The sequence below is a fragment of the Penicillium digitatum genome, chromosome 6, assembly GCF_016767815.1.
Source record: "Penicillium digitatum chromosome 6, complete sequence".
NCBI lineage: Eukaryota > Fungi > Ascomycota > Eurotiomycetes > Eurotiales > Aspergillaceae > Penicillium > Penicillium digitatum.
In genome coordinates, this window is record NC_089389.1 from 1,657,976 (window position 1) to 1,681,544 (window position 23,569).

General features: G+C 50.4%; 6 protein-coding genes across 6 annotated transcripts; 4 read left to right on the forward strand and 2 right to left on the reverse strand.

Moving 5' to 3' along the window:
* Nucleotides 1-941: 941 nt before the first annotated feature.
* Pdw03_5600 (Glycosyl transferase, putative) lies at nt 942-9,714 on the forward strand (the record flags this gene model as incomplete). Its single annotated transcript, XM_014682591.1, has 3 exons — nt 942-1,016; nt 1,105-1,194; nt 1,267-9,714. The coding sequence occupies 3 exons, from the start codon at nt 942-944 to the stop codon at nt 9,712-9,714; spliced, it is 8,613 nt and encodes a 2,870-aa protein (XP_014538077.1).
* Nucleotides 9,715-10,184: 470 nt separating this feature from the next.
* On the reverse strand, nt 10,185-13,063 carry Pdw03_5601 (Pheromone maturation dipeptidyl aminopeptidase DapB; the record flags this gene model as incomplete). The annotated part of the gene is made up of 3 exons (XM_014682592.1): nt 10,185-10,258; nt 10,335-10,604; nt 10,678-13,063. The coding sequence occupies 3 exons, from the start codon at nt 13,061-13,063 to the stop codon at nt 10,185-10,187; spliced, it is 2,730 nt and encodes a 909-aa protein (XP_014538078.1).
* Nucleotides 13,064-14,028: 965 nt separating this feature from the next.
* Pdw03_5602 (T-complex protein 1 subunit delta) lies at nt 14,029-15,960 on the reverse strand (the record flags this gene model as incomplete). The annotated part of the gene is made up of 7 exons (XM_014682593.1): nt 14,029-14,883; nt 14,941-15,513; nt 15,568-15,597; nt 15,648-15,677; nt 15,735-15,757; nt 15,808-15,859; nt 15,913-15,960. 7 exons carry the CDS (start codon nt 15,958-15,960, stop codon nt 14,029-14,031), a joined length of 1,611 nt encoding a protein of 536 aa, XP_014538079.1.
* Nucleotides 15,961-16,284: 324 nt separating this feature from the next.
* On the forward strand, nt 16,285-17,787 carry Pdw03_5603 (ATPase, AAA-type, core; the record flags this gene model as incomplete). Its single annotated transcript, XM_014682594.1, has 4 exons — nt 16,285-16,379; nt 16,452-16,566; nt 16,625-16,854; nt 16,908-17,787. 4 exons carry the CDS (start codon nt 16,285-16,287, stop codon nt 17,785-17,787), a joined length of 1,320 nt encoding a protein of 439 aa, XP_014538080.1.
* A 707-nt stretch (nt 17,788-18,494) lies between these two features.
* On the forward strand, nt 18,495-20,738 carry Pdw03_5604 (Succinate dehydrogenase subunit Sdh1, putative; the record flags this gene model as incomplete). The annotated part of the gene is made up of 6 exons (XM_014682595.1): nt 18,495-18,536; nt 18,608-18,662; nt 18,725-18,798; nt 18,856-19,019; nt 19,076-20,464; nt 20,519-20,738. The coding sequence occupies 6 exons, from the start codon at nt 18,495-18,497 to the stop codon at nt 20,736-20,738; spliced, it is 1,944 nt and encodes a 647-aa protein (XP_014538081.1).
* Nucleotides 20,739-21,628: 890 nt separating this feature from the next.
* Nucleotides 21,629-23,313, forward strand: Pdw03_5605 (Adenovirus E3 region protein CR2; the record flags this gene model as incomplete). The annotated part of the gene is made up of 3 exons (XM_014682597.2): nt 21,629-21,962; nt 22,059-22,370; nt 22,454-23,313. The coding sequence occupies 3 exons, from the start codon at nt 21,629-21,631 to the stop codon at nt 23,311-23,313; spliced, it is 1,506 nt and encodes a 501-aa protein (XP_014538083.2).
* Nucleotides 23,314-23,569: the final 256 nt, after the last annotated feature.

A 23,569-nucleotide genomic window follows, 5' to 3' on the forward strand; every position in this document is an offset into this window, starting at 1 on the left:
TTCCCGCTGCATTTTTTTTTATATTTTTTTTTTCCACTTTTTCTCTGAACTTGATCATTATTTTTTATTACAACATACTTTCTTGCCAAGAAAATGGATTTTATCCGCAGAACGATTTGATGCTTCTGGTCCGTGCCTAACTTCTTCGTTAGCTTGCAAGCTAAGTGGGCGAAACCTGATGAAAAGATATACCTTGCGATGGGGCCAAACAGTATATTTTCTACGTTTGTATGATATTCTCAATGAGAACAGGTTCAGGGAAACGGACCTGGTCTATCGGGGTAACAATTGCCACGATGTGAATCGCATGGCTTTGCTGCAAATGACAGCATCTCTACTATAGAATATGTACCTATGCCTGGCTCCACCGGGTCTGTCTCATCGGTCAGCTCTGGTGCCATCATTTGTGGCTTCGTTTTAGTCTTGAATCTAACAAAAACTCTAGTGTGTTGCTATTTTTGCCCCGTGTTTCTGAGATCCCCTCACTGGACGCCTAGACACCTACCCTTTGTCCTAAACGGTCCAAGAGAGGCGAACCTACTCCATGTATGGATTTCTTTCTTGTCTCCCTTTTTTTTCTCTCTTTTTTTCTCTACCCCTGACGATCGAGCAAGGGAAATCCTTGGAGGCAAAATTGTCTGCTTTACATTTGTGGCTTGGAGGGGTGGATATTCACGCAAGTCTTTCCCCCACTACGAAGTACTCGTTTACTTTATCATCGTGTCAGCACTCGAGCTCCCCTGTGCTATGAATCGTTGTTTAACCTCGACATCTTTGGCTTTTTCAAAAAAAAAAAAAAGCTGTCACTCTTTTAAGCATGTCACTATAAGCATTTGCACTGGAGAAAGTCTCATCTTCACCTGGCAACAGGTTATCCAACCGTGCGCCTCTAATATTGCACCCAGAGAGATATTGAGTCGACGACTCAACATCTCGACATCATGGCAGTAGACTCACTCCCTGTCAGGCCGCATGCTCTTGGCTGGGATGCCATGAAAGAACATTGGTGGCAATTTGTATGTTGATTCTGGTCCTCTTTACAACTTGACGTTCGGCGCTCTCGTTGGAGACATGGCACAAAAATCTGCTGACTATTTCCTCTAGGTGTTCATTGCGGTTTTGTTATTCACAGTCACCACTGGCTCTGTGTCAATCGTATATTCCGGAGTAAAGAGAGTTGTCAAATACTACAAGGTACGACTTGGCCTTCACCCACGAGCTGATTCCCTCCGGTTTGGATGTTAATTCGAGCCTGTCTTTCCTTAGTCGAGACCACCTCCAGACAATGTGCCTTTGAGTGTATCCAAACGTCTCACCACACTATCCAACCGAGAACTCAACTTAGTCGACAGATTTCCGCACGGAGGAAAGCCTACGAGCTTCGGAGTATACCTGGGAAGCTTTGAAACCCCACCTACTGTCTCCCAAGAAAGGCTTTTGCAAGAATGGGATGTCTTGGTTGTGGATCCCTTCCAGCCGGGGGTTGCCAAAGCTATCTCCAGACACGAGCGCAGCCAAGTGCTAGGACGCGTGGATTTGGGGAAAGTCCTTCCTCCAAAGGCATCACCCTTGACCGTCATCGAAAAGATCGAGGAATTGCTCGCAAGCGGATTCCATGATACCGCGTTTTCCGGTGTTCTCCTCGCTAATTGGGAAGATGTGCTCCGTCCTACCGCTCGAAGAAAGCTTCTCGAGACCATCAGCAGCCTCGGCCTGGCAGTCTATCTTGAGACAGAGCCACCGAATTTCCTGAAAGATCGAAAGGTTGTGCAGAGCAATGCCGTGGCGGGTTTGGTTATTCGAAATGCTAGCATCATGCCTCAAGGCGAAAAGCGGGATTACTTCCAAATGGCCGAGCTACAAGCAACAATCAAGGCGTTCGTTTCGGAGTCTTGCATGAGAGACTTTGTGGTTATGGCCTGGGAAACCATCGATGACAATGTCACTATTCCCAACGCCATAGTCCGGAGATCTATCCAATGGTGCAGCTTTTACAGCGCAATTACCTGGATCGGCCCGAAAGCTGCTCTTCACGATGCAGACCTTAACGTAACCACTCTTGAGCCTCTTCCCGCTTTTGGTTGGTTGAAGGAAGCAGAAATGATGAAGGCTCACGACACCTGGCGTGCCAACCTGAAAATATCATCTTCCCGGGAGAACAAGGCTGGCTGGGACATTCTCAAGCCGATTTTCCCTGTTGTTAATGCGCTACTGGAATCATCGGAATATGACTCAAACGCTCTCGGTAGCCTGACTACTCGACTGCGTGATCCTCCTGAATGGGTTGCACAGGTCAAATCGCAGGGCAGTCCGTTCTCCATCTCCATGTCAGGAATGGCTTACAATTCACTTGGTTGCTTCCCTCTCGGTTCAGACTCGACTCCACTGGCCTTTGCAGAAATTGTCCAATCCCAACAACGTCTCAAATCTCTCAACCTTCTTCATCCAGTCCCGACAACCAAAATCCAAAGCATTGGACTCCTTTTGGGTCAATTCCATGACTCTCTGGATCTCTCCAAAGATGACGATCATTTGGCCAGCACAATCAAGGAACTTACAAACTGGGCATCCAACGATCTGTTGCATGTAAATCTCTGTCTCGACTCTGGTCTACGCAAGAGCTCTGATATCCGCTTTTGGGCGGTTTTTGATATGGACCATGATGGTATTGAGATCTATGTATCCAAGAATGCGCAAGGCCTGGTTGGAACCATTCTTCACACCTTCCTCTCCGCAAAGGGATTTCCCCGGCATGTTTGCTTTGAGGCCGAGGCGACCTTCGCGACTTGGTCCAAGGATTTTTCCCACGATACCGGCCTCCCCCGTCGATTTATTCAAGATATCGATGTTCTAAGCCCCGAAGAACGCCTCCTTCTCTTGCAGCACCTCTCTCTAACCGATACTCATAGTGAGCTATCTGAAGTCATCTGCACTTACATTCGCAAGCAACTAGTGGATGCCCCTTCTTTTGCTCAGTTGAAAGCACTGAACACAGTTGGGTATCTCGAGAAATCCATCTCTCCCGAGGATCTTATTAGGTCTCGCATTAACTGGTACATGGATCAAGGTTGCAAATACCCCTCTCTCGATGTCTGTCTTGATCTTTTTCATCAGGCCGACAGTGTGCTCTCGGATATATTAAGGTATCGCCGCGAGGATGATCTTGCCGCTATTACTAGAGGTCTCTGCGCGCTTCTTCAAGGTGGCTCGGTTGACACATATGTGGATATGATGGCTCTTGCGCTCTTCTGTGCTGCAAGAAAGGGAGCCTTTGATGAGATTTATGCTGAAGTTACTGATCGGAACCCTCTATTTAACAACCATACTGATCAGGCTGCCGCCTTCGCAGAGTCATTTGCCCTTGGATCGCGATGCGAAGCTTACTTTGATGTGGCCCCCAGTGTTTTTGGGAAGCTACTATCTGACCGGTTCAGGTCTTATTATGGAGACCATCAGCCCCCGAACTGGGTGAACGGTGCTCCAGTGCTCGCTACGTCCTACGCCGGAGCTCAGATTGATGTCAATCCCGATGAGCAGCCCAAGACTATGCCTGGATACCAGCGATTCACATTTTTGAGTGTCTTCGCCATTCCAGCTTTGATTGATATTATTTTGCTTACCATGGTTGGCCGCGGACTCTATCTCTCTGCCGCCATGTCTCACAATGAACAGGACAGTGCAACTATGGCGCTGATGATATCTCTGCTACTTTCTGGTGCAATTGGTACCTGGATTGCATGTGGTGGCCCTTACTACCTCATTTCGATGGCGTTTGCAGCAGCGAACATGTTCGTCTTCATTCGCCTAATTGCTGGTATTGCCTTCACTGTGGCTGGTGGCTTGATCGGCTTTGTTGCCATTTCAAGTGTTCGGGGCCCTCGCGCCGGAATCGTCTTCTACCTCTACCTGATCGCTCTGACAATTTACTTCTCAACTTTTGCCTCTCTTGCAAGTTTCAGCTACCCCGGCTCGACTTTTTTGTCTGGCCGCAAGCCAATTATTATGTGCATTCCGATCCTCTTCTTGGCACCAATCATCACGGCCTGGACTGGCAACGACTCGGCTGTTTATCTCGCCATCATCTACGTCTTCATTGGTGTGCTCTTGCTCTGCCTTCGCTCGGTTACCTCCAAGTGGGTCACCTGGTATCAATCCGTGCGACGTACTGATGATACTGAAATCCGAAAGTGGTATATCACCGCCTATGGAAATGACGACGAAAAAGTGTTCGCGAACATGAGTGACCCAGCTGCCCTCAAGCTAGCGAGAGAAGCTCTGTTTAAGGACGTCTTGGCTGAGACGAAGCGCAGCATTTTCTCCAAAGCATCTATGGATAAAATGATCGTTGAACTTGCCCGCGACTGGGAGTCTACCAATTTCCTTCTCGACTGGTACTGTCGCCATGCAGATGTGCCGAGGCCCATTCCGTTCAGTTCTGGTTGGAACATACAAACCAAGGTTGCACTTGACACCCTACGTAACTCCCAGAAAGGTCTTCGTCTGCATAATGCATTTGTTCACTGGCGTCAATCGAGCAAAGAGATCGGATGTGGTGTTCTCTACTTTGTAATTGCGCTTCTTGATAAATGGGCACAACTTCTGAGTGGCGATCGCATTCTTGGTCTCACTGGCTCGGTGAATGATGCCAATCGAATGGCTGTTGGCTTCGCCCTTGCCTACTATCTAATCGGAGCCGTGCTCATTGACACCAAAGCCCAGGAGCTCCATGATGCTCTTGGTAGCAATGCGCCTTTTTCTGTGAGATCTGCAAAGGAAATTCGCCTCGCGCAGAAAAAAGAGGTGCAACTCCGGCGAAAGGTGTACTGGCGAGTCCTTTTTAGATTTCTCTTGTGGCATGTTTGGAGTCTTGCCCTTGCCACTGCTCTCATTTGGACCTTCCAATCATCGATCGAAGGCATGATTGTTTTCTTCTCCTACGTTCTGGCCTACACCGGTTTGATCTGGTACCAATACACAAAGATCTTCACGGGCCCCCATGCGCTGAAGCCTCTCCTCATTGGCGTCTGTATCGGATTGCCAGTCGGCATCGCCCTCAAGGTCTGCCTGCCTCGTTTCCTGTACTCGCAGATCATTGGACTCGGATCTGCCACCTGGACAGTTGCTATCCTTTCGATCTGGAACGCCAAAATGGGTATGCCAAATAAAGTGGACTCCCCAGTGGAACTTGGCCGCACCTACCATGCGTTTACGACGCCCTGGTCAGACCCGGAATGGTCTCAGCAAGAGCTTCAAACTTTCTTCCAAAGCTATTCGCTACTTCCTTCCGATTCCCGATTCAAACTCAATCCTGCTGTTCATCCTGGTGTCGAAATCAAGAGTGCAATGATGTCTTACAGAGAAGAACTCAGGATTGAAGAGGCATTCCCCTGCTCTAAAAATATTGTCAACGCCGCTATCGCATCGTGGGAGAAGGGCGACGTTGTCATTGAGCTTGTCTCCCCTGGCTCTCTCGGTCCTGGTATTCGAGCTCTTAGCTGTAGTATCGGAAACCAGTTGAAGTTGGCCATCACCGTGGGAGGGCTCCTAGACGAGCGTCTCGACATCAGTGCAAATTGTCAGATCATTGCTGAAACATTGCTTCATGCTGTCGCAGAGCTTATGATGGGTGTTCCTCATGAATACGCATCATTGGCAGGATCTATTGTCTCCAGTGGAGTAACTCACACAATGTCTCAACTGCTTCGTGAGGAGGCCAACACAACTACAGTTGTTCGCTGGGCTAAGAAGGAGCTCCTTCGGCAGCTTTGTCTTGGTTTTGAGGCCGATCTCCATTGGGACAAGCTGCCAGTAGAAGTCCGGGATGTGCTGCTGAAGCGTTGCTTGGGTCAGCAATGCAGCCTCACTAACAGCCAGTGCCAATGGCTCCAGAAAAATCTATGCACATTCGATACCGATGACCTTCATATACATGTCGCCCGTTGCAACCTTGGGGCAGCCACTGCAATTAGTGTTCTCGACTATGCTCATTGGGGAACTGGAGAAAGCGCTCTTCCTAAAGAGCCAGAGACTTCGAAGTATATTTCCTACGTACCTCGAAAGCTCCCGATAGCATTGTCTCTAGTCCAATCACCAGCTAGTTACATTTACCACAAGCTTGGATCGGTGGTCAAGTTCTTCGTGGTGGCTTTGGTTGCAGATCCAGAATTTCAGAGAGAGTTCAACCACGTCACCCAGACCCTTCCGACCGTTTTCCGTGTGCCAATCGTGTTCTTGTTTAATATGGTCTGGGTTTATTCTAAGATTGTTCAAGATTTTGGCTTGTCATTCTTTCTTTTCCATGGCCGCAAAAACGTCAAGCGGCTATGGGAGGAGACCAAAGGCATGACGATCCATATCAAAAAGAGCCGGGTCATTATCCAGAGTCTGGACGGCACCTTTACAGCATTCAGGCACCACGAGATTGATGGTAGCTTCAAGATCTACCACTACGCTGGTGAGCACAAGACCGAGCCCAAGGAGGTCAAATCTCTAAGTTACGTCAGCACCTATTCGGGTGAGATGTTGCTTTTGGTCAAGCAGGATTTCAAGCAAGGCAAAGTGATCAACGAATACCACTACGACTACCGAGTTCCGACTAAGAAGAGCTTCAAGCTTGACAGATCCTCAAACCGAATTCCACTAGGACGACGTTGCGTATCAGGAACAAACCATCTGCAAAGCGTCCAATACAACCGCAAGGGTCTTATCGAATCAGGTTCCTATATGAAGGACGGCAATCTTGTTCGCTTCAAGTATCACTATCGCAAGAACCCCCGTTTTGGTGATGAGTTGCTGCGAGCCGAGTTCGTTTTATCCCACATCAGCTGCACAGTGTCTTGGTGTGCCCCTCCGCGTCGCCATCCCGAGAAGGTTGAGCGCTGGATTCCTCACTCCAAGGTCACCGAGGCCAGCTTTGTCCAGGGTGCTGATGTCTATGAAAGCCGATGGCTGTATGATCACAAGTTCCATCCAACCATCTTCACCACTATCAACGGGCAGAAGATGCAGACGCCACCAATGATTGAACACGATTATCTGGGGGTACTGTCCAAGCCGAAGTATACGAGCTTTGTGCATGATAACCCACTTGTCTACTGTGACAGTCTCCGGTCAAACCTTGTTACCCGGACATTGGGCCTCACGAAGAAGCGTTTTGTGGTGTCAACTTCTCGGGCTCGTTCCTTGATGTGGAAGGCATGGAAGGATCGGGTTGACTTTGATGCAATTATAGTTCGCTGGATGGATGACCGCATTCTGCGCAGAGATAAGGTCCTTACCCCTTACTGGCGCAGTCGTGACTGGGGCAATCTTGGATCTGCAAAGAAGTACGTGGATCTCCGCGCTGATGCGATCATGGCCAGTGCAGATTTGGACGAAAACATTTCCAGCTGGACCCCGCTCGCTGTCAAGCTCACTGATTTGCTCAACTTTGGCCCGGGAGGTGATGCTGTTGTTAACACCCGCTCCAAAAACTTTGGCCTCGATACCGACAAGACGCTCCATGTCATGGCAGCAGATAACGGTACCTGGCCCAATGAAGGTGGCGGTGTCTCTGCCTGTCGACGAGATATGATCAACTCCCTGCGGACCATCAAATGGCACATGATTTGCGAGTCTGCGAACGATTTCGGTGTCCCCAAGCATCAGACCGAACAAAACGTCCAGTCTCTCAAGCTCATCCCACTTTGGGGTTTGGACTTCCTCACTCCAACTCACGGTTTGTTCCATAACAAGCTGGATGCCGAGGTGGACAATGTTACATCTGCAAGCGAGTTTGACATCAAGATGAACTTCATTCCAATTTTGACAGCTTTGGTTAAAGGTGCCCGTGCAGTTCATCTCTCGAAGTCTGATATCCACCAGGCGACTCGAGCACTTGTGAACCTAAACACATACTTCCAAGAGTCCCGTCATTGGACTCAGGTGTGGAACAGTGAGATAGTCAAGCAGAGCTGGCGCGATTTGTGGCTAACCCAGGAGATGCCAAACACCATACCCTCATCCCAGTGGTTCGACACTGAGCTTCCCACCCTGGCGTCCCTCGATGTCGCCCTGGAACTCTGGTACCGCTATCTCTTCATCTTCTCGATCCCGGTTCCTGAAAAAATCCCTTCAACCTTCCAAGCCTCACATCACAGTGTCAGTGCCTCTTACGGTGTTGTATGCAAGATCAAGCGCAACTGTACCTTGCAGATTTGGGACCACGCCATCAGTTGGCGTGAAACAAATCTCTGTTTGTCGTCTGCCCTGTGCAAGCTCTCGCCTTTTGTTCGAAACGCGCTTCTTGGATTGATGCGAATCACCTCCGTCTTGACCCTTCACCACGCAGACATCATCCTTCCTTGTGCAGACTTCTTCAACCCCGGTTGGGAGGTTGAGATTGGTACCTGCCAGGGCACGATTGAGCATCGAAACACTTTCCGCAGAAAGATCGATCCTGTTGTCAACGGTATCACTGACATGCAGAAGTTCTCTCCAGTAAAGGAAATTAAATCCGAGCGTCCAACTGTGACCATGTTATCCCACGTTTGGTATGCGAAGGACATCAAGACTGCCCTTCTCGCTGCGGATATCATCATCAACCAGTGGAAGTTCGACGACTACCATCTAGACATCTATGGCGCCATTGACAAGGCCCCGACTTACTCTACCGAGTGTCAAGAGATTATAGCATCGAAGGGTCTTCGTGGCAGAGTCACACTCCGGGGAACTGCTGACCCCATGAAGGTTCTAGAAAACACATGGCTGTTCTTGAACTCATCTCTGTCTGAAGGTCTCCCTCTCGCTCTGGGAGAGGCTGCTCTGACTGGAGCCCCCGTCGTGTGCACAGATGTCGGTGCTTCCCTCCGAGTACTAAGCGACCCAGATGACTTCTCCCGCTTCAGTGCTGTTGTCGCACCAAACGACGCCCTAGCATTAGCAAAAGCCCAAATTGGCATGCTTGCCATGCTTGGCGAATGGAGCAAACACAGCGAAGACACATCGCCTGTACCAGTCCTGACCTCCTCGCCCACACCTGAGGAGGTAGCAGCCATCACCCGCCGTATGTACGAGAAGAGCGACCACCGTCGCAAACTCGGCATGATGACCCGCAAGATTGTTCAGAAGTCATTCAGTGGAGACCGGTACCTCCGCGAGCACGAGCAGATGTTGTGGATTGGCAAGTCCGCAAAGATCATGGCCAGCCGCGCAGCTGGCGAACCGATAGAGCCGGCCGATGTGGCAGCCGCCATCGAGACTGGCGTCGATGAAGAGATCATCACTATCCCGCGCGGCGCGGTACACTCCTGGCGTTCTTCTGCCCATTCCGGTATCTCCACAACGTACAACTCTACGTCCCATCTGCCCAGTCACGGTGGCTACCATCCTGCCATGTCTGAAATCTCGGCTATGAGCATGAGCAATGTCTCCACGGATACTGAGTCCTTTGCTCGTCTGCCTGTCTTTGCGCCAAGACCTACTGCGTTAAATAACATCAGCTCTCCTGGAAGTAAATCACCCATATGGACCTCAAACCATCGGTTGTCTCTACTGAGTCCTCACATTCACTCTCGTCCTCGCTCCAACTCGCGCTCGGTCTCAACTGTCGGTCGGGAACAGCTTCGTGGTTTGCAACGTGAAGACTTCCTTCCGTACCGAAATTCGGATATTAGTGTCGCTAACAGAGAGGACTTCATTCGAGCTGGTGGGCTTTCTGCTAGTCACAACTCTTGACTTGAGTTCAATACGCCCACTCTCCTCACTGCTCCCCTACTTGCACATACTGCACTTACAATTTTCTCGCTGCAATCAGTTCACACTTTCATTTTTCGGTGTGTGACTTGGCTTTTTTTTGAAATGCCCTTTGTTTATATGATGCCCTTTGTTTATATGTTTAAACTTGTCGAGAAATTGTGGCATACCTACCTCATCGACTACAGTCCTTTTACCCTATATTCTTAGTCTTAATCATGAGAGTTTGTTGAACGATGACATGCATCCATTGCTCCATGAAGCTATTTATATCAAGAAGGATAAAATCTATCCGAACAGGGTGTAGATAAGTCCCCCTGAGAAGCCAGCCGCCCACAAATGCGGACCGGGCTATTCAAGGACGGACTGAAGTAATTCCAAAACAGATGTCATTATCCCAAGATGCCCAGAAAGCACAAGTCAACGAACTGCGCGAGATCCTGCGTCACGTCCTACGATTGTGGTTTCGGGCTCGCAATCCGTTGCCATTCGCCATTGAACGCATTGATGAGCCAACTCGAGAGACCTTATTTCACAATTAGTCGTGTTCTTTCCCAACCTTGCGAAACCATGAGCTGGAAATGCGTCAGAATTTAACTTACGTTCATAAACAAGCGCATGCGCCATGTGGAATTGTATACTGTGATCTGAGTCAGGGAAGACCTGCATGTCGTAGTTATCGATGTTCTTCAAGTCCAGCTTGTCGATCAACACAAGGGTATTTTGGAGATGAACATTGTCGTCGGCAACACCGTGCATAATCAAAAACCGAACACTACGGCCCAGGGCCATAACATCACTGATAGAGGCATTTGCATAACCTGAGGGGTTGTGCTCGGGGGTGTGCATATAACGTTCTGTATATATGGAGTCTTTAAAGAAGTAACATGTTAGTGTGTGCATGTAGGAAGACAAACGGGGCAGTAGTATTTCGAATGAGCTTACCATAGAACATCCAATCAGTGACGGGTGCCACGGCCATGCCATATTGGAACGTCTCGCCAGCATCTTGTTCCAGGACCTTCAAGGTCATGTAGCCACCGTAGCTCCAGCCCCAAACTGCCATGCGGCTTTCATCCACGTAACTCTTGCTAGCCCAGATCTTGGCTGTCTCAATCTGATCGAGGGCTTCATAATGACCGATATTACCACGGACCACACACCGGGCTTCTCTCCCAATGAAACCTGTTCCTCGACCATCCACAGTGACAACAATATAACCTAGGCTTGAAGCGATATAAGTCTGGAAGTCGATGGTGAACTTGCGGTCGACCGTTTGCGATCCTGGTCCACCATATAGGAAGAAAAGCACGGGGTATTTCTTGGCAGGGTCGAAGTTTGGAGGGCGACGCTCCAGAACCTGGAGCGTGTAACCGTCAATGGTTACATTGGTGTAAACCTCTATTGGGAGGGCGAAATGTTCGACCATCTTGGCGAGCTCAACGTTCTCTTCGACGAGGTTTATGAAGTCAATTCCATCACCTTGGGTGTTGATCACAGCCTGCCATGGCACTGCTGGGCCTTTATAGCTGAGTAAACCATAGCCGGCTCCATGAGAAAATGAAACCTCGAAAAATCCAGGTGCAGATATATTCGTCAGAGGTCGAAGATCGGATCCATCCAATTTGACCGAATATACATGACGCTGAGTTGGAGCCTCCTTTGTGGCAACAAAGTACACCAGACCCTTCTTCAGGTCAACAGCAGACGGTGCCTTGACCACTTCCCAATTGCCCTTGGTCAACATCACAGGTACTGGGTTATCGAAAGGCGTGAAATAAGCCAAGTGATCATAGCCTTCATAAATAACGGTGTCAATATAACCATCGTGTGGTCGACCATTTTGGGGGTCAGCGGGAATAACCCGAGTCGACTGTGAGGGTTCAACCCAGCCACCGTCCAGAGCGGCGATATCGTCCGATCGCACCAGTTTGCCAGTTCGGGCCTTGGTGTCCATAACAAAAATCTTCACAACATCGCTCTCGCGGTTGGTCTCTCGGACCAAAACGTTGCCCCCGGACGCCCAGACAATCTCGATGATTATTCTTTCATCGTCAACGAAGTCTTCCGGCATCTCAAATGAGAAAACTTCATTCTTCTCGACATCATAGAACTGCAAGTTGACGATTGGATTCGGACTCCCGGGTTTCGGGTATTTGATCTGCCTAACTTCGGGGTAATTTTCAAGTCCGGGCGGTGGCTCTTTGCCAGAGGGTCGTGAAAGGAAGTATTGAACAGGATAGTCAGGGACTGCTGACTCGTTTGTCCGAAGGAAAGCGACAAATTTGCCATCACCAGACCACCAGGTGCCGGTGTTGCCTGCAAAGACTTCTTCCTCGTACACCCAGTCTGGAACCCCGTAGAAGAGGTTCTCATTGCCATCCTTAGTGATGGGAGTGACCTCCAAAGAGGCTAGCTTACGCAAAAATAGGTTGTTTTCACGAACAAACACGACTGCATCAGAGGTTGGAGACCAAACTGCAAGCTGTACACGTCCACTCAGGTTCCCAGGATCTAGCGGCTCGGCCTTCTGTGTGGCCACATCCAAGATCCAATATTTTCCAAAATACGAGTGTCTCCAGTTGGACTGTGTGTCAGTCATGATCAAGACCTTGTTCAAGTCCGGACTTGGCCACGTCTTGACCGGTATCATGGCCTCTCCATCAAACCAGATGTACGGCTTCTCCATCAACACTCTGGTCTCGAGATCATCGACGCCATTCTTACTACTGCGTATGTCTTTCACCCTCAAAAAAGCGTCTTCTTTCTCGCCCTGCTCAACCAAAAGACCATCCTCGCCGTCTGGGCCTGCAATCCAGGAAATGGCGTGGGACTTCGGAGACCAGGTGCCACGCAAGACTTGCTCGAGTGTCACTGGTTTCCCGTGGCTGACACCACTGGTCGTCGAGTGTGGCTCATGAATCTCCACAGCTGAGGTGTTTGAGGCAGTTGAGGCAGACGAGAGTGTTACTGTATCTGTGTCGGGCCGTTTCTGCGTGAGAAACAGTACGAAGGCAAGCACCCAGCCACCGACGCAGAGCATCACCAGCAACCAGACAATCTGGCGCAGGCGACTGGATGAGCCGGCCTTCTTCCCGCTTGATATAAGAGGCTCATCTGAACCAGGTTCCCCTCCGTCTTCGATATCCCGGTATCGATCCCCGTCCCCTTCCTCCATCGGCATCGTGTTGCCTCCTTTGTAGTTCTTCATGAATGATTCGGAGGCGATCGACAGGCCGGAGTCGGTGGATATTTGTGAGGCGAGGGATTCCGACCGTTGTCTATTCAACGGTACGGACTTTGAGTTCCCTTCGTCTTCAAACTTCCCCATGGTGTTGTGGATCGGAGTTCACAGGTGGAGCTGACGTCCCGATCGTCACGCTATCTCTTATCGCCCGCTATTCGAGGCGGGCAAGCGCCAGCAATCACTGTCGTGATGATAGCAAGTCTGTGTGTGTATATATGTAGGGTCACCTAATCACTGAAACAGTGTTTGAAATAGAATAGATCACTTTTCGAGACCCTCTGCTGTTGGGAGATCTTGTGAAACGGGCCGAGGCCATCTCTTGGCGCGGACAAAGAGTTATTCACATCTTTAGCTTCAAATATCCTTATTCAATCCCATTTTGGGTGCGATGTTGATGGTGATTGGTTCACTTCTTCCAAATTAGTCTTGTTTCTTAAGTGCACATTTTTCCTGGTGTCACTCGTTGTTATCGGGGCGTTGGCCATCAAATTGTTGCATGAAATACTTCATTTTGTTACATGTCTTATGTTGAGCTGTACTTAATTTGGCTTTTCTGGTAGAATATATGACAGGCATGGCCCTGATATTTTGGATTGCCAGAAGCTTTGAAGGACTGAAAATTTGTGTACATGTCCTACTGAAGATGTTGAACAGTTTTGAAGGGTAATCAGTCTCTCAAATTGCATTTGACTCGAACAGTTTACCAGACGGTATTATCAATCAAGTTAGAGAGCGAACAATGAGTGGAATGGAAGTCAGGAAAGGGATCCCCTCTGGTTACCCCCAAAATGTGCTATGCCCTCAATACCCCCGACCTCAAGTCTCCCATGTCAAAATGACATCCTGGGACCTAACCTTACCCCATTCTTCTTTCTGCAAATAACGTGCGAGGAGTATTGCAGGGAGCTCGGTTTACCATATACATTGCACAGGAACTGTTTACAAGTCTGAGAGTGATTCTATGCAGGAACGGGATATTTTTTTTAATTACTCGTCGCGACCAGATCGCTTTCCATAATACAGCTCACGCTAGCGGCCGCAGAGGGCATTTACCGCGACAGAGCAATGTCATCAATTCTCATGATCATCTTCACAGTCTCCGCAGCCAGCTCAATCGCACTGGTGCTGACCAGCAGAGGCTGAAGGATATTCTCCTCTGTGATATCATCCTTCACACCACCGCTGCGAATGCTGACACCAGCATTGTGCTGGCCCTGAGCGTGGCGGTGGCGCAGTTCAGTCACAACCTTGATGGAGTTAAGACCGGCGTTCTCAGCGAGAGTAGTGGGAATGACCTCCATAGCATCGGCGAAGGCCTTGAAGCAGATAGCCTCAGTACCAGTAAGCTCACGAGCGCGCATGGCAAGGGTGTGGGCCACTTCAATCTCGGGAGCACCGCCACCTGCAATCATGGCACGCTTCTTGACGAGGCAGCGAATGACACATAGGGCGTCGTGCAAAGATCGCTCCGCTTCATCCAAAATCAAGCTGTTGGCACCACGGGCGACAATTGAGACGGTCTGGTTGTAAGAGGCAAGAGAAGCCTTGATACCGGTGATCTTGACGTAGCGAGCACCGGAGGCCTGGACTTCCTCGACGAGGTCGGCGGTACCGAGCTTGTCCTCGGTAAAAGAGTCGACATTAGCGACGGGCTTGCAGCCGAGACTCTTGCACAGGAACTCGACCTCATCACGCTCAATATCCTTGATGGCGAGAATCTTGAGACGGGAAAGGAAGTGCAGGGAAAGTTCATTCACGGCATCACGGAGGATGGACTTCTGAATCAAAAGGACGTTACACTTGGTCTTCTGGATTTTCTTGACCATGTTGAGCATGTATTGGCGCTCCTCTTTCAAGATCTTGTCCATCTGACGGTAGTCGTTCACCACGATTTGGTTCTCCATCTAGAATCTGAAGATCAGTTGTGTTCCAGTAAGAGCTTGAGACGCGATTAAACATACGTCTGGCTTGGGCGGGCTCAGTTGGAATTGGATCAGACCTATCCGCGCCTTCTCGATTCTTATGGGGCCACCACTGCTCTTGATCACAGGCTGGTTGAGAACCACACCATCGACCATCTCGCTGTCCTCGATTGTGCCGCCAACCTTCTTCACAATACGGATGTCCCGCAAGTCCACATTCTCTGCGGTCTTCGGGTCACAAACCTTGAGGACAGAGTCGACGGCCATTGGGCCCAGAAGTCCGGAGTGCTGGGACACGATCTTAGACGAAAGCGAAGTAGAAGCGGCTTGGAGGAGGGTGGAACGATCGGAAAGGTTGATAGGACGAGACATATTGTGGAGGATCTCGACGGCAGCACCGGCGGCTCTTTGGAAAGACTCGGAGATGACAGTGGGGTGAAGGCCCTTGCCTAGCAACTTTTCGGCAGCGCCGAGCAGACTGCCAGCAATAACAACCACTGATGTCGTTCCATCACCAGCTTCGACATCCTGCGCCGAACTCAGGTCAACGAGCATGCGGGCAGCCGGGTGCATCACGCTCATATCCTTCAACATGGTGTTTCCATCGTTGGTCTGCGGGGGTCAGTTGGGGCTCCCGATGTGTTCGAATGGAGTTGGGTTGCGTACGATGATGGTCTGTCCCTTGGCCGTTTGGATCTGGAGAGACATTAGCATCTTAATGAATTGAAAACCTGGGATGCACTCACCATCTTATCCATACCCCTGGGTCCCAGCGACTATATTCTTGTTAGCCCCTCATCTAGGTTGTCTGCAGATCGTTTGAGGAAGCGCACTGTTCGAATGGCATCGGAGACAGCTATAATACCATTAGCATGGACGCTTTTAACACAATTGGCATATACATACCCCGAGCAGCGAGAATGTTGGAGGCCCGCACGGCCATCGGCTTCTCCTTGTCCTGCATGCAATCAGAAATCAGTGGCTCGCACATATCATTTTGAGGCGTCGTACCTTGAAGGAGGTGTTGCCGGCGGCTCCCTGTGCTACTGCGGCGGCCATTTTGAAAACTGATATTCAAAAGTAACCTTTAAAATGAGTGGAAGGAGATAGTTGAGTTGTTGTGGTGGAGGACACACAGGAAATTCTGCGAGGTTCTGGGGCGGTGATGAAGCTTGGCACCTGATTAGTGAGGCTAGCTCGACTACCGCAGCTCTGCTACATCACCATCCTTTGCTCTTCCAATATCCAACCAATCTATCTTTGTTCAACTTGCCACTGAGTTCAAAGCACGTCGAATTTGTCCTATCTGCATATACATCTTGGGTTTTATTGTTTCCTTGAACCCTCCGTCAGCTCGGCCTTGGGCTGTCAACACCTTTCATTATGCCAAGCGCCACGGGTCAGAACTGGGAGAAGTTCCAGAAGAACTACGCAGATGATGAGGAACCAGAGAAAAAGATTACACCCCTTACAGACGCGTGAGTTCCCGGCGTGGGTCGATTCAATCCACACAAAGCGCGATGGCAGTGACTGACTGACGCCCATCACAGTGACATTGCAGTACTCAAGACTTACGGCGCCGCACCTTACGCGAATGCGCTGAAGAAGCTCGAGAAGGATATCAAGGACAAACAGAACAGTGTGAATGAGAAGATCGGCGTTAAGGTGATAAGTTGTCCAGCTCTTTCGGCCCCTTGAACATCTGCAGCTTACGCTTTACCAGGAATCCGACACCGGTCTTGCGCCTCCACACCTTTGGGATGTTGCCGCTGATCGACAACGCATGGCAGAGGAACAGCCACTACAGGTTGCGAGGTGCACAAAGATTATCCAGGATGAGAAGGACTCAGACAAGAGCAAATATGTGATCAACGTCAAGCAGATTGCCAAGTTTGTTGTCAACCTAGGAGAGCGCGTCAGTCCGACAGATATCGAGGAAGGCATGAGAGTTGGGTAAGCTATTCGGCGGACTAAATGTATTTATAGTAACTGACTGGGCTTCGCAGTGTCGAACGTAATAAGTACCAGATCATGCTGCCCTTGCCGCCAAAGATCGACCCCAGCGTGACAATGATGACCGTCGAGGACAAACCCGATGTGACCTACGGCGATGTTGGTGGATGCAAAGAACAAATCGAGAAGCTACGAGAAGTTGTTGAGATGCCCTTGCTATCGCCAGAACGTTTCGTGAATCTCGGCATCGACCCACCCAAGGGTGCTCTGCTCTATGGACCTCCGGGAACCGGAAAGACCCTTTGCGCCCGTGCAGTCGCCAACCGAACGGATGCTACCTTCATTCGTGTCATTGGTAGTGAACTGGTGCAGAAGTACGTTGGTGAGGGGGCTCGGATGGTCCGTGAACTTTTCGAGATGGCCCGTACCAAGAAGGCATGCATCATTTTCTTCGACGAAATTGATGCGGTTGGTGGTGCACGTTTCGATGATGGTGCCGGTGGCGACAATGAGGTGCAGCGAACCATGCTGGAACTGATCACACAGCTGGATGGATTCGACTCTCGTGGCAACATCAAGGTCATGTTCGCTACCAACCGTCCGTCCACACTTGACCCAGCCCTGATGCGTCCCGGTCGTATTGATCGTAAGATCGAATTCTCGCTGCCGGATGTCGAAGGCCGTGCCAACATTCTCCGAATCCATGCCAAGAGCATGTCAGTCGAGCGAGACATCCGTTGGGAGTTGATCTCGCGATTGTGCCCAAATGCTACCGGTGCCGAACTTCGCAGTGTTGCGACTGAGGCAGGTATGTTTGCTATTCGGGCTCGCCGCAAGGTGGCTACCGAAAAGGACTTTTTGGCCTCAGTTGAGAAGGTCATTAAGGGCAACCTCAAGTTCAACTCGACGGCAACATATATGCAGTACAACTAGAGATTCCGACTTACTTGCATTATGGATGGGATGTACGATCATCATTGTCTTGTTACGTGGAGTTTCTTCCTGGTCAATGCAATATAATTTCAGCCAAAATCCCAATTTCAACAACATTGTAGATCTCCGGTACAATTTAGATGCTCCCAGGTGCTTTCCTGACTGGCGAGATCACATTTGGTCATGTGACCACACGTGACCAAATCGACTTAGGTAAATGTGCATAGTATTTCAAGAGTACGACATCTGCGCATTGTATTTGATTCCATTACAGAGTAGGATATGTGGGACTGAAACCAGAAAGAATAACCAGATATAGCTTCAAACCCCCGTAATTCATTCTAGCGGCTCTCTTCAGTCTTCCTGACACTTTACCGTATCCTTCCGGCAGCCCATGCTGGCCGGCAAAATGAATTGTGGGCACGTGCCATCTGGCCAATCACTGACGGCCGGCTGCCCGAGGTTGATTTTCATTGAGCAGCCGCTGATTGGCTGTTTCGGCCCCGATCCTCCCCGTCGGCAACTGCGAGAATGATTATGTCAGCGTGAAACTGCCAACCGCAACCTGAGTCCAGATGAAAGTGTTGCCTTGGAAGGAGTTCACTATTCCACACTCTCCCCTCTTTGCGAAGCCCTTCACCGACACCCGGTGTTCTGCGATTATTTTGGTTCATTAGGGAAATACAAATCTCTTTTGATCCACCATCATGAGCTCCATGAGCCTGCGGAGCCTAGCTCCTGCATCCAAGGTGAGTAGCCATGCAATGATTTTCAGCCCATTCGCGACACCCGTGACATGCTCATACATTTGTCTCTCCAGGTTTCCCGCATTTTGAGGGACCAGAGACGTCTTTTCTCGTCTTCAAGGCCCGCAGGTACGCATTGGACCACTCGAACAGTCAACTCACGAACGCACCGCTAATTACTACTGCGCCAGCCCGCATATGGTCTAACCAGCCTTTACGCGCCAAGGAGTCCAATGGCTACCTGACCGACAAGTACCCTATCATTGTAAGGCAGCACTGCTCTCTAGGTCGACAGGAAGTTAAATTGGTCTAACTTGCGCAGGATCACGAGTACGATGCGCTCGTTGTTGGTGCCGGCGGTGCTGGTCTGCGCGCTGCTTTCGGTCTCGCAGAGGCTGGATTCAAGACTGCGTGTGTTTCCAAGCTGTTCCCTACGAGAAGTCACACTGTCGCTGCCCAGGGTGGTATCAACGCTGCTCTCGGAAAGTAGGTTCAACCCCAACGCACTGAAAGGTAACGAATTGAGTCTAACTGAGGTTTAGCATGCACGAGGATGACTGGAGATGGCACATGTACGATACCGTGAAGGGCTCTGATTGGCTTGGTGACCAAGATGCCATCCACTACATGACCCGCGAGGCTCCGGCCAGTGTTCGCGAGCTTGAAGGCTACGGTTGCCCCTTCTCGCGTACTGAGGATGGGCGTATTTACCAGCGTGCTTTCGGTGGTCAGTCCAAGGATTTCGGCAAAGGTGGCCAGGCTTACCGTTGTGCCGCCGCAGCCGACCGTACTGGCCACGCCCTTCTGCACACCCTCTACGGACAGTCTCTCCGCCACAACACCAACTACTTCATCGAATATTTCGCCCTCGACCTGCTGATGGAGGATGGTGAGTGCCGTGGTGTCATCGCATACAACCAGGAGGATGGTACTCTGCACCGCTTCAAGGCCCACCACACTGTTCTTGCCACCGGTGGTTACGGGCGTGCCTACTTCTCCTGTACCTCCGCTCACACTTGCACTGGTGACGGTATGGCTATGGTTGCTCGTGCTGGTCTCCCTAACCAGGATCTTGAATTCGTTCAGTTCCACCCTACTGGTATTTACGGTGCCGGCTGCCTGATCACCGAAGGATCCCGAGGTGAGGGTGGTTACCTGCTCAACTCCGAGGGAGAGCGTTTCATGGAGCGTTACGCTCCTACCGCCAAGGATCTTGCATCCCGTGACGTCGTCTCCCGCTCCATGACTCTGGAGATCCGTGAGGGCCGTGGTGTGGGACCCGAGAAGGACCACATCTACCTCCAGCTTAGCCACTTGCCCGCTGAGCTCCTCCACGAGCGTCTGCCCGGTATCTCCGAGACTGCCTCGATTTTCGCTGGTGTTGATGTCACCAAGCAGCCCATTCCTGTCCTGCCCACCGTCCACTACAACATGGGTGGTATCCCTACCAAGTACACTGGTGAGGTCCTGGATGTGGATGAGAACGGTCAAGAGAAGGTTGTCCCAGGTCTGTACGCCTGCGGTGAGGCCGCCTGTGTGTCTGTCCACGGTGCTAACCGTCTGGGTGCCAACTCCCTGCTTGATCTGATTGTCTTCGGTCGTGCTGTGTCTCACCGCGTTCGTGACACCGCCTCCCCTGGCAAGCCCCACAAGGAGCTTTCTTCCGATGCTGGTGCCCAGTCCATCAAGGACCTCGACTTTGCCCGTACCGCTGATGGCCCTAAGTCGACATTCGAAATCCGCAACGCCATGCAGAGGACTATGCAGACCGATGTCAGCGTCTTCCGTACCCAGGAGAGCTTGGACGAGGGTGTCGAGAAGGTCAACAAGGTTGATCAGTTGTACGCCCAGGTTGGCACCAAGGACCGCAGCATGATCTGGAACTCCGACTTGGTGGAGACCCTTGAGCTCCGCAACCTGTTGACTTGCGCGTACGTGACCTCGGAATAATTTAATTAGGATTGCTTGCTAACCCAAATCCACAGTACCCAAACCGCTGCTTCTGCTGCCGCTCGCAAGGAGTCTCGTGGTGCTCACGCCCGCGAGGACTACCCCGACCGTGATGATGAGAACTGGATGAAGCACACACTCTCCTGGCAGAAGAAGCCTCACGGCGAGGTCAAGCTGAGTTACCGTGCCGTTGAGGCTAACACCTTGGATGAGTCGGAGTGCAAGCCCGTCCCTCCTTTCAAGCGTACCTACTAAGCTCGCTATTTTTGAATCGACCCGCAGAGAGTACCGAGGATACCACGGAGTTGTTTCAGATGGACCCTATCGACGCCCTCTCCCTGCCTCGCGGTTTTGAGGTAGAGCTAGGGCTTGTGGCGTCACAAGGCCCCGTTTCAAGGGGAAATATCTATGAAAAAGACCTTTTTTTTTTTGTTGACTGTGTTACTTACCATCATGTATAGCCATATTTTTTTCCTTCTATCTCAACAGGCGAAGAGTTGGTGTGCTGAGTACTTTCCCCCTCAGTTTGTCTCATATGATTTGATTTATCTTCTTAATGTTTTCCTGTACCCCTGATAGGTATTGTAGTTTTTTTTTTTCCTTGTCCCGTATTCAAATTCTCTCTCTTTGTCGAATTTGGCCAAAACTCCGGTTGAACCCTGGCTTGTTGACAAAGACACCCAACACCAGCCCCTTCGAGTCTCATTTCGAGCCTTGATTGATCTGTGACTGATAACTTTCTAATTCGCTAGATTCTGCGATCATTTACCACAGAATCATCTAAACCGTGTCTCGTCAAAGAGCCAAGGAGCCTCACAGCTAAATAGAAACCAGCATTGGGTGGGTGAAGCCCATTGGTGACAGAAATACGACGATCTATGTGACATGTCATTACCACCCTGCACCAACACTAACAAAGGGCCCCTTTCTTTCAGGGACATGGTCTTGATCTCCGTTCCATAGATAATAATGAATGACCCATTTGACCTCTGTCGTCATTTCTACTATTAGATTCTTAAATCTTGTTGAAAGGACGAGACATCTCGCTTCCAGTCGTTCAAGCTTGTGACACTCAGCGTAACTGCCGTGTCTTGCGATTCGATCGAGTTCTTTTCGGATTCTATGAATGAAACTTGATCGTGAGGATGGTGTTCGAAATGGAGTCTCCTGAGTCCTACGGGTCTCGTGTCCCTCGAGACCTTAATACTTGCTCTGGGACTGCGCAGTGGTATGTCTGCACGGCAGGCAACTTCCGTGGATGCTGCTCAAGTAATCCGTGCACTTCGGGCATTTGTCCGGACGATGATGAAGACGACACACTATCATTGACCACAGCTGGGGTCATTGGCTTGTTGCCCAACCTGTCGCCGAGAACCACTACTGTTTCCTCTACATCCACTTTGTCGGTATCCACGGATCCGACTTCGACGGCCATTACGGCTTCTTTGGCAGCTTCTATTACTTCAGAAACATCAGCAGGTTCGGAGACTCCCACGGCTTCAGAGACATTCACATCCCGAGTTACACTCACGGCTTCGAAAGTGTCTTTCAATACTGACACAACCATGGCCATAGAACCTACAGGTGCTACTGCGTTGTCCTCGATTCTGGCCGCTAGTGCGTCTCCATCCAGTACCTCATTCAGCAACCCAAAAGCCGCATCCTCAAACCTGGGCGCAATCATCGGCGGTGTTGTTGGAGGGATTGCAGTCTTGATTTTATGTATCGTCCTACTTTTCTGTTGCTGTCGCCGCAAGAGGGAGTATGGGAAACGCGGAAAGGGTTTGACTTTCGTCACATGGTACCCATCCAGATTTACGCGGAAAGATCGAGTAACATCATCCGAAATGAAAGCGCCCCTATCGCCATCAGACTACGAAACACATAGTAAGCACGAATTCGTCCATTATCACCTTGCCATTGAGGCAACTATAACATTTTACTGATACTAGACATTGCATTAACATTAGACTCATTGAGCACAGTGTCTCCATTCACCACAGATAGCACACAAGCAAGCATAATGCTCACCCCAGACCTAGCATTAGGGCCATCCTCAACGAGCCTCATCCCATATTCTCCCCACAAAACACCCCCTGTCCCGCCAACACAACCGCACTCAACCGAGCTCTTCGCTTCGGTCCCTCCTCGCCGAGGATTTACCCCAGAGCTACCAGACACGGGCTTCCATCGTCTGCGTGCTGAGCTAGCATCTCACTCCCAGAGCGAGCTGATCAACGTACCCATAGAGCAACGACAGCGACAGCAGAATCATTCCCAGTCGATAAATAGTCTGCGGGCTTGGGAATCTCCCGCCTTGGCGCCTATAGCCAGTTCACATGCAGGCTCAGCAAGAAACGGCAGCAGCCACAGCCATAGCAATAGCAACGGCGGTAGTCCGGGGAGAAACCAAACTGGACGACTCATCACTGCCGAGGGAGTTGTCCTAGGTGCGAATCTAGATCGATACTCCAATAGCATGGAAACTGGAGAGTCTCAGGCCCAGAATGAAAGGGGAAGGACGGCCGAGCGCGGTAGGACAGATCATGTTATGAGTTTCATGCAGTATGCCGGGAGGCCGGAGGACCGGGGCTTAGGGAATGGGCTTGGAATCGCAATAAGTGATTATACTTCCAGTCCTCAGGCACGCCGGAGAAGTGCGTCCGGGTCGCGGCCCAAGCCTGTGGAGCGCAGCTTGGAAGATGACATTGCGGCTGCGGAGAGTAATGTTGACGTCCCGCCTGCTTATGAGGTGAAAGAGGGCGCTCCTGGACCCGACCTCAAGTCTCCGTCTGGAAGGATGTGTATGAGCCCGAGATCAGGGACTTGAAGGGTTGCTTTTGGGGTTGTTTTGGTTTTAGGTGGCTTGTTGCTGGTTGTTTCGATGTTTGGGTTGGAGTCCCGACGTGAGAGTTTTGATGAGATTTGAACGATGGCCCGATAGGTATGTTGTATAATATCCCTCCTTTTGTTAGCACAACATGGTTTGACCCTTTTAATTATTGGAAGACACCTAAACAAGTCAAATCATATATTCATTTTTGTCTAACCGAAAGCCGAAAAGTAGGTTTCTGTCATATATCGTA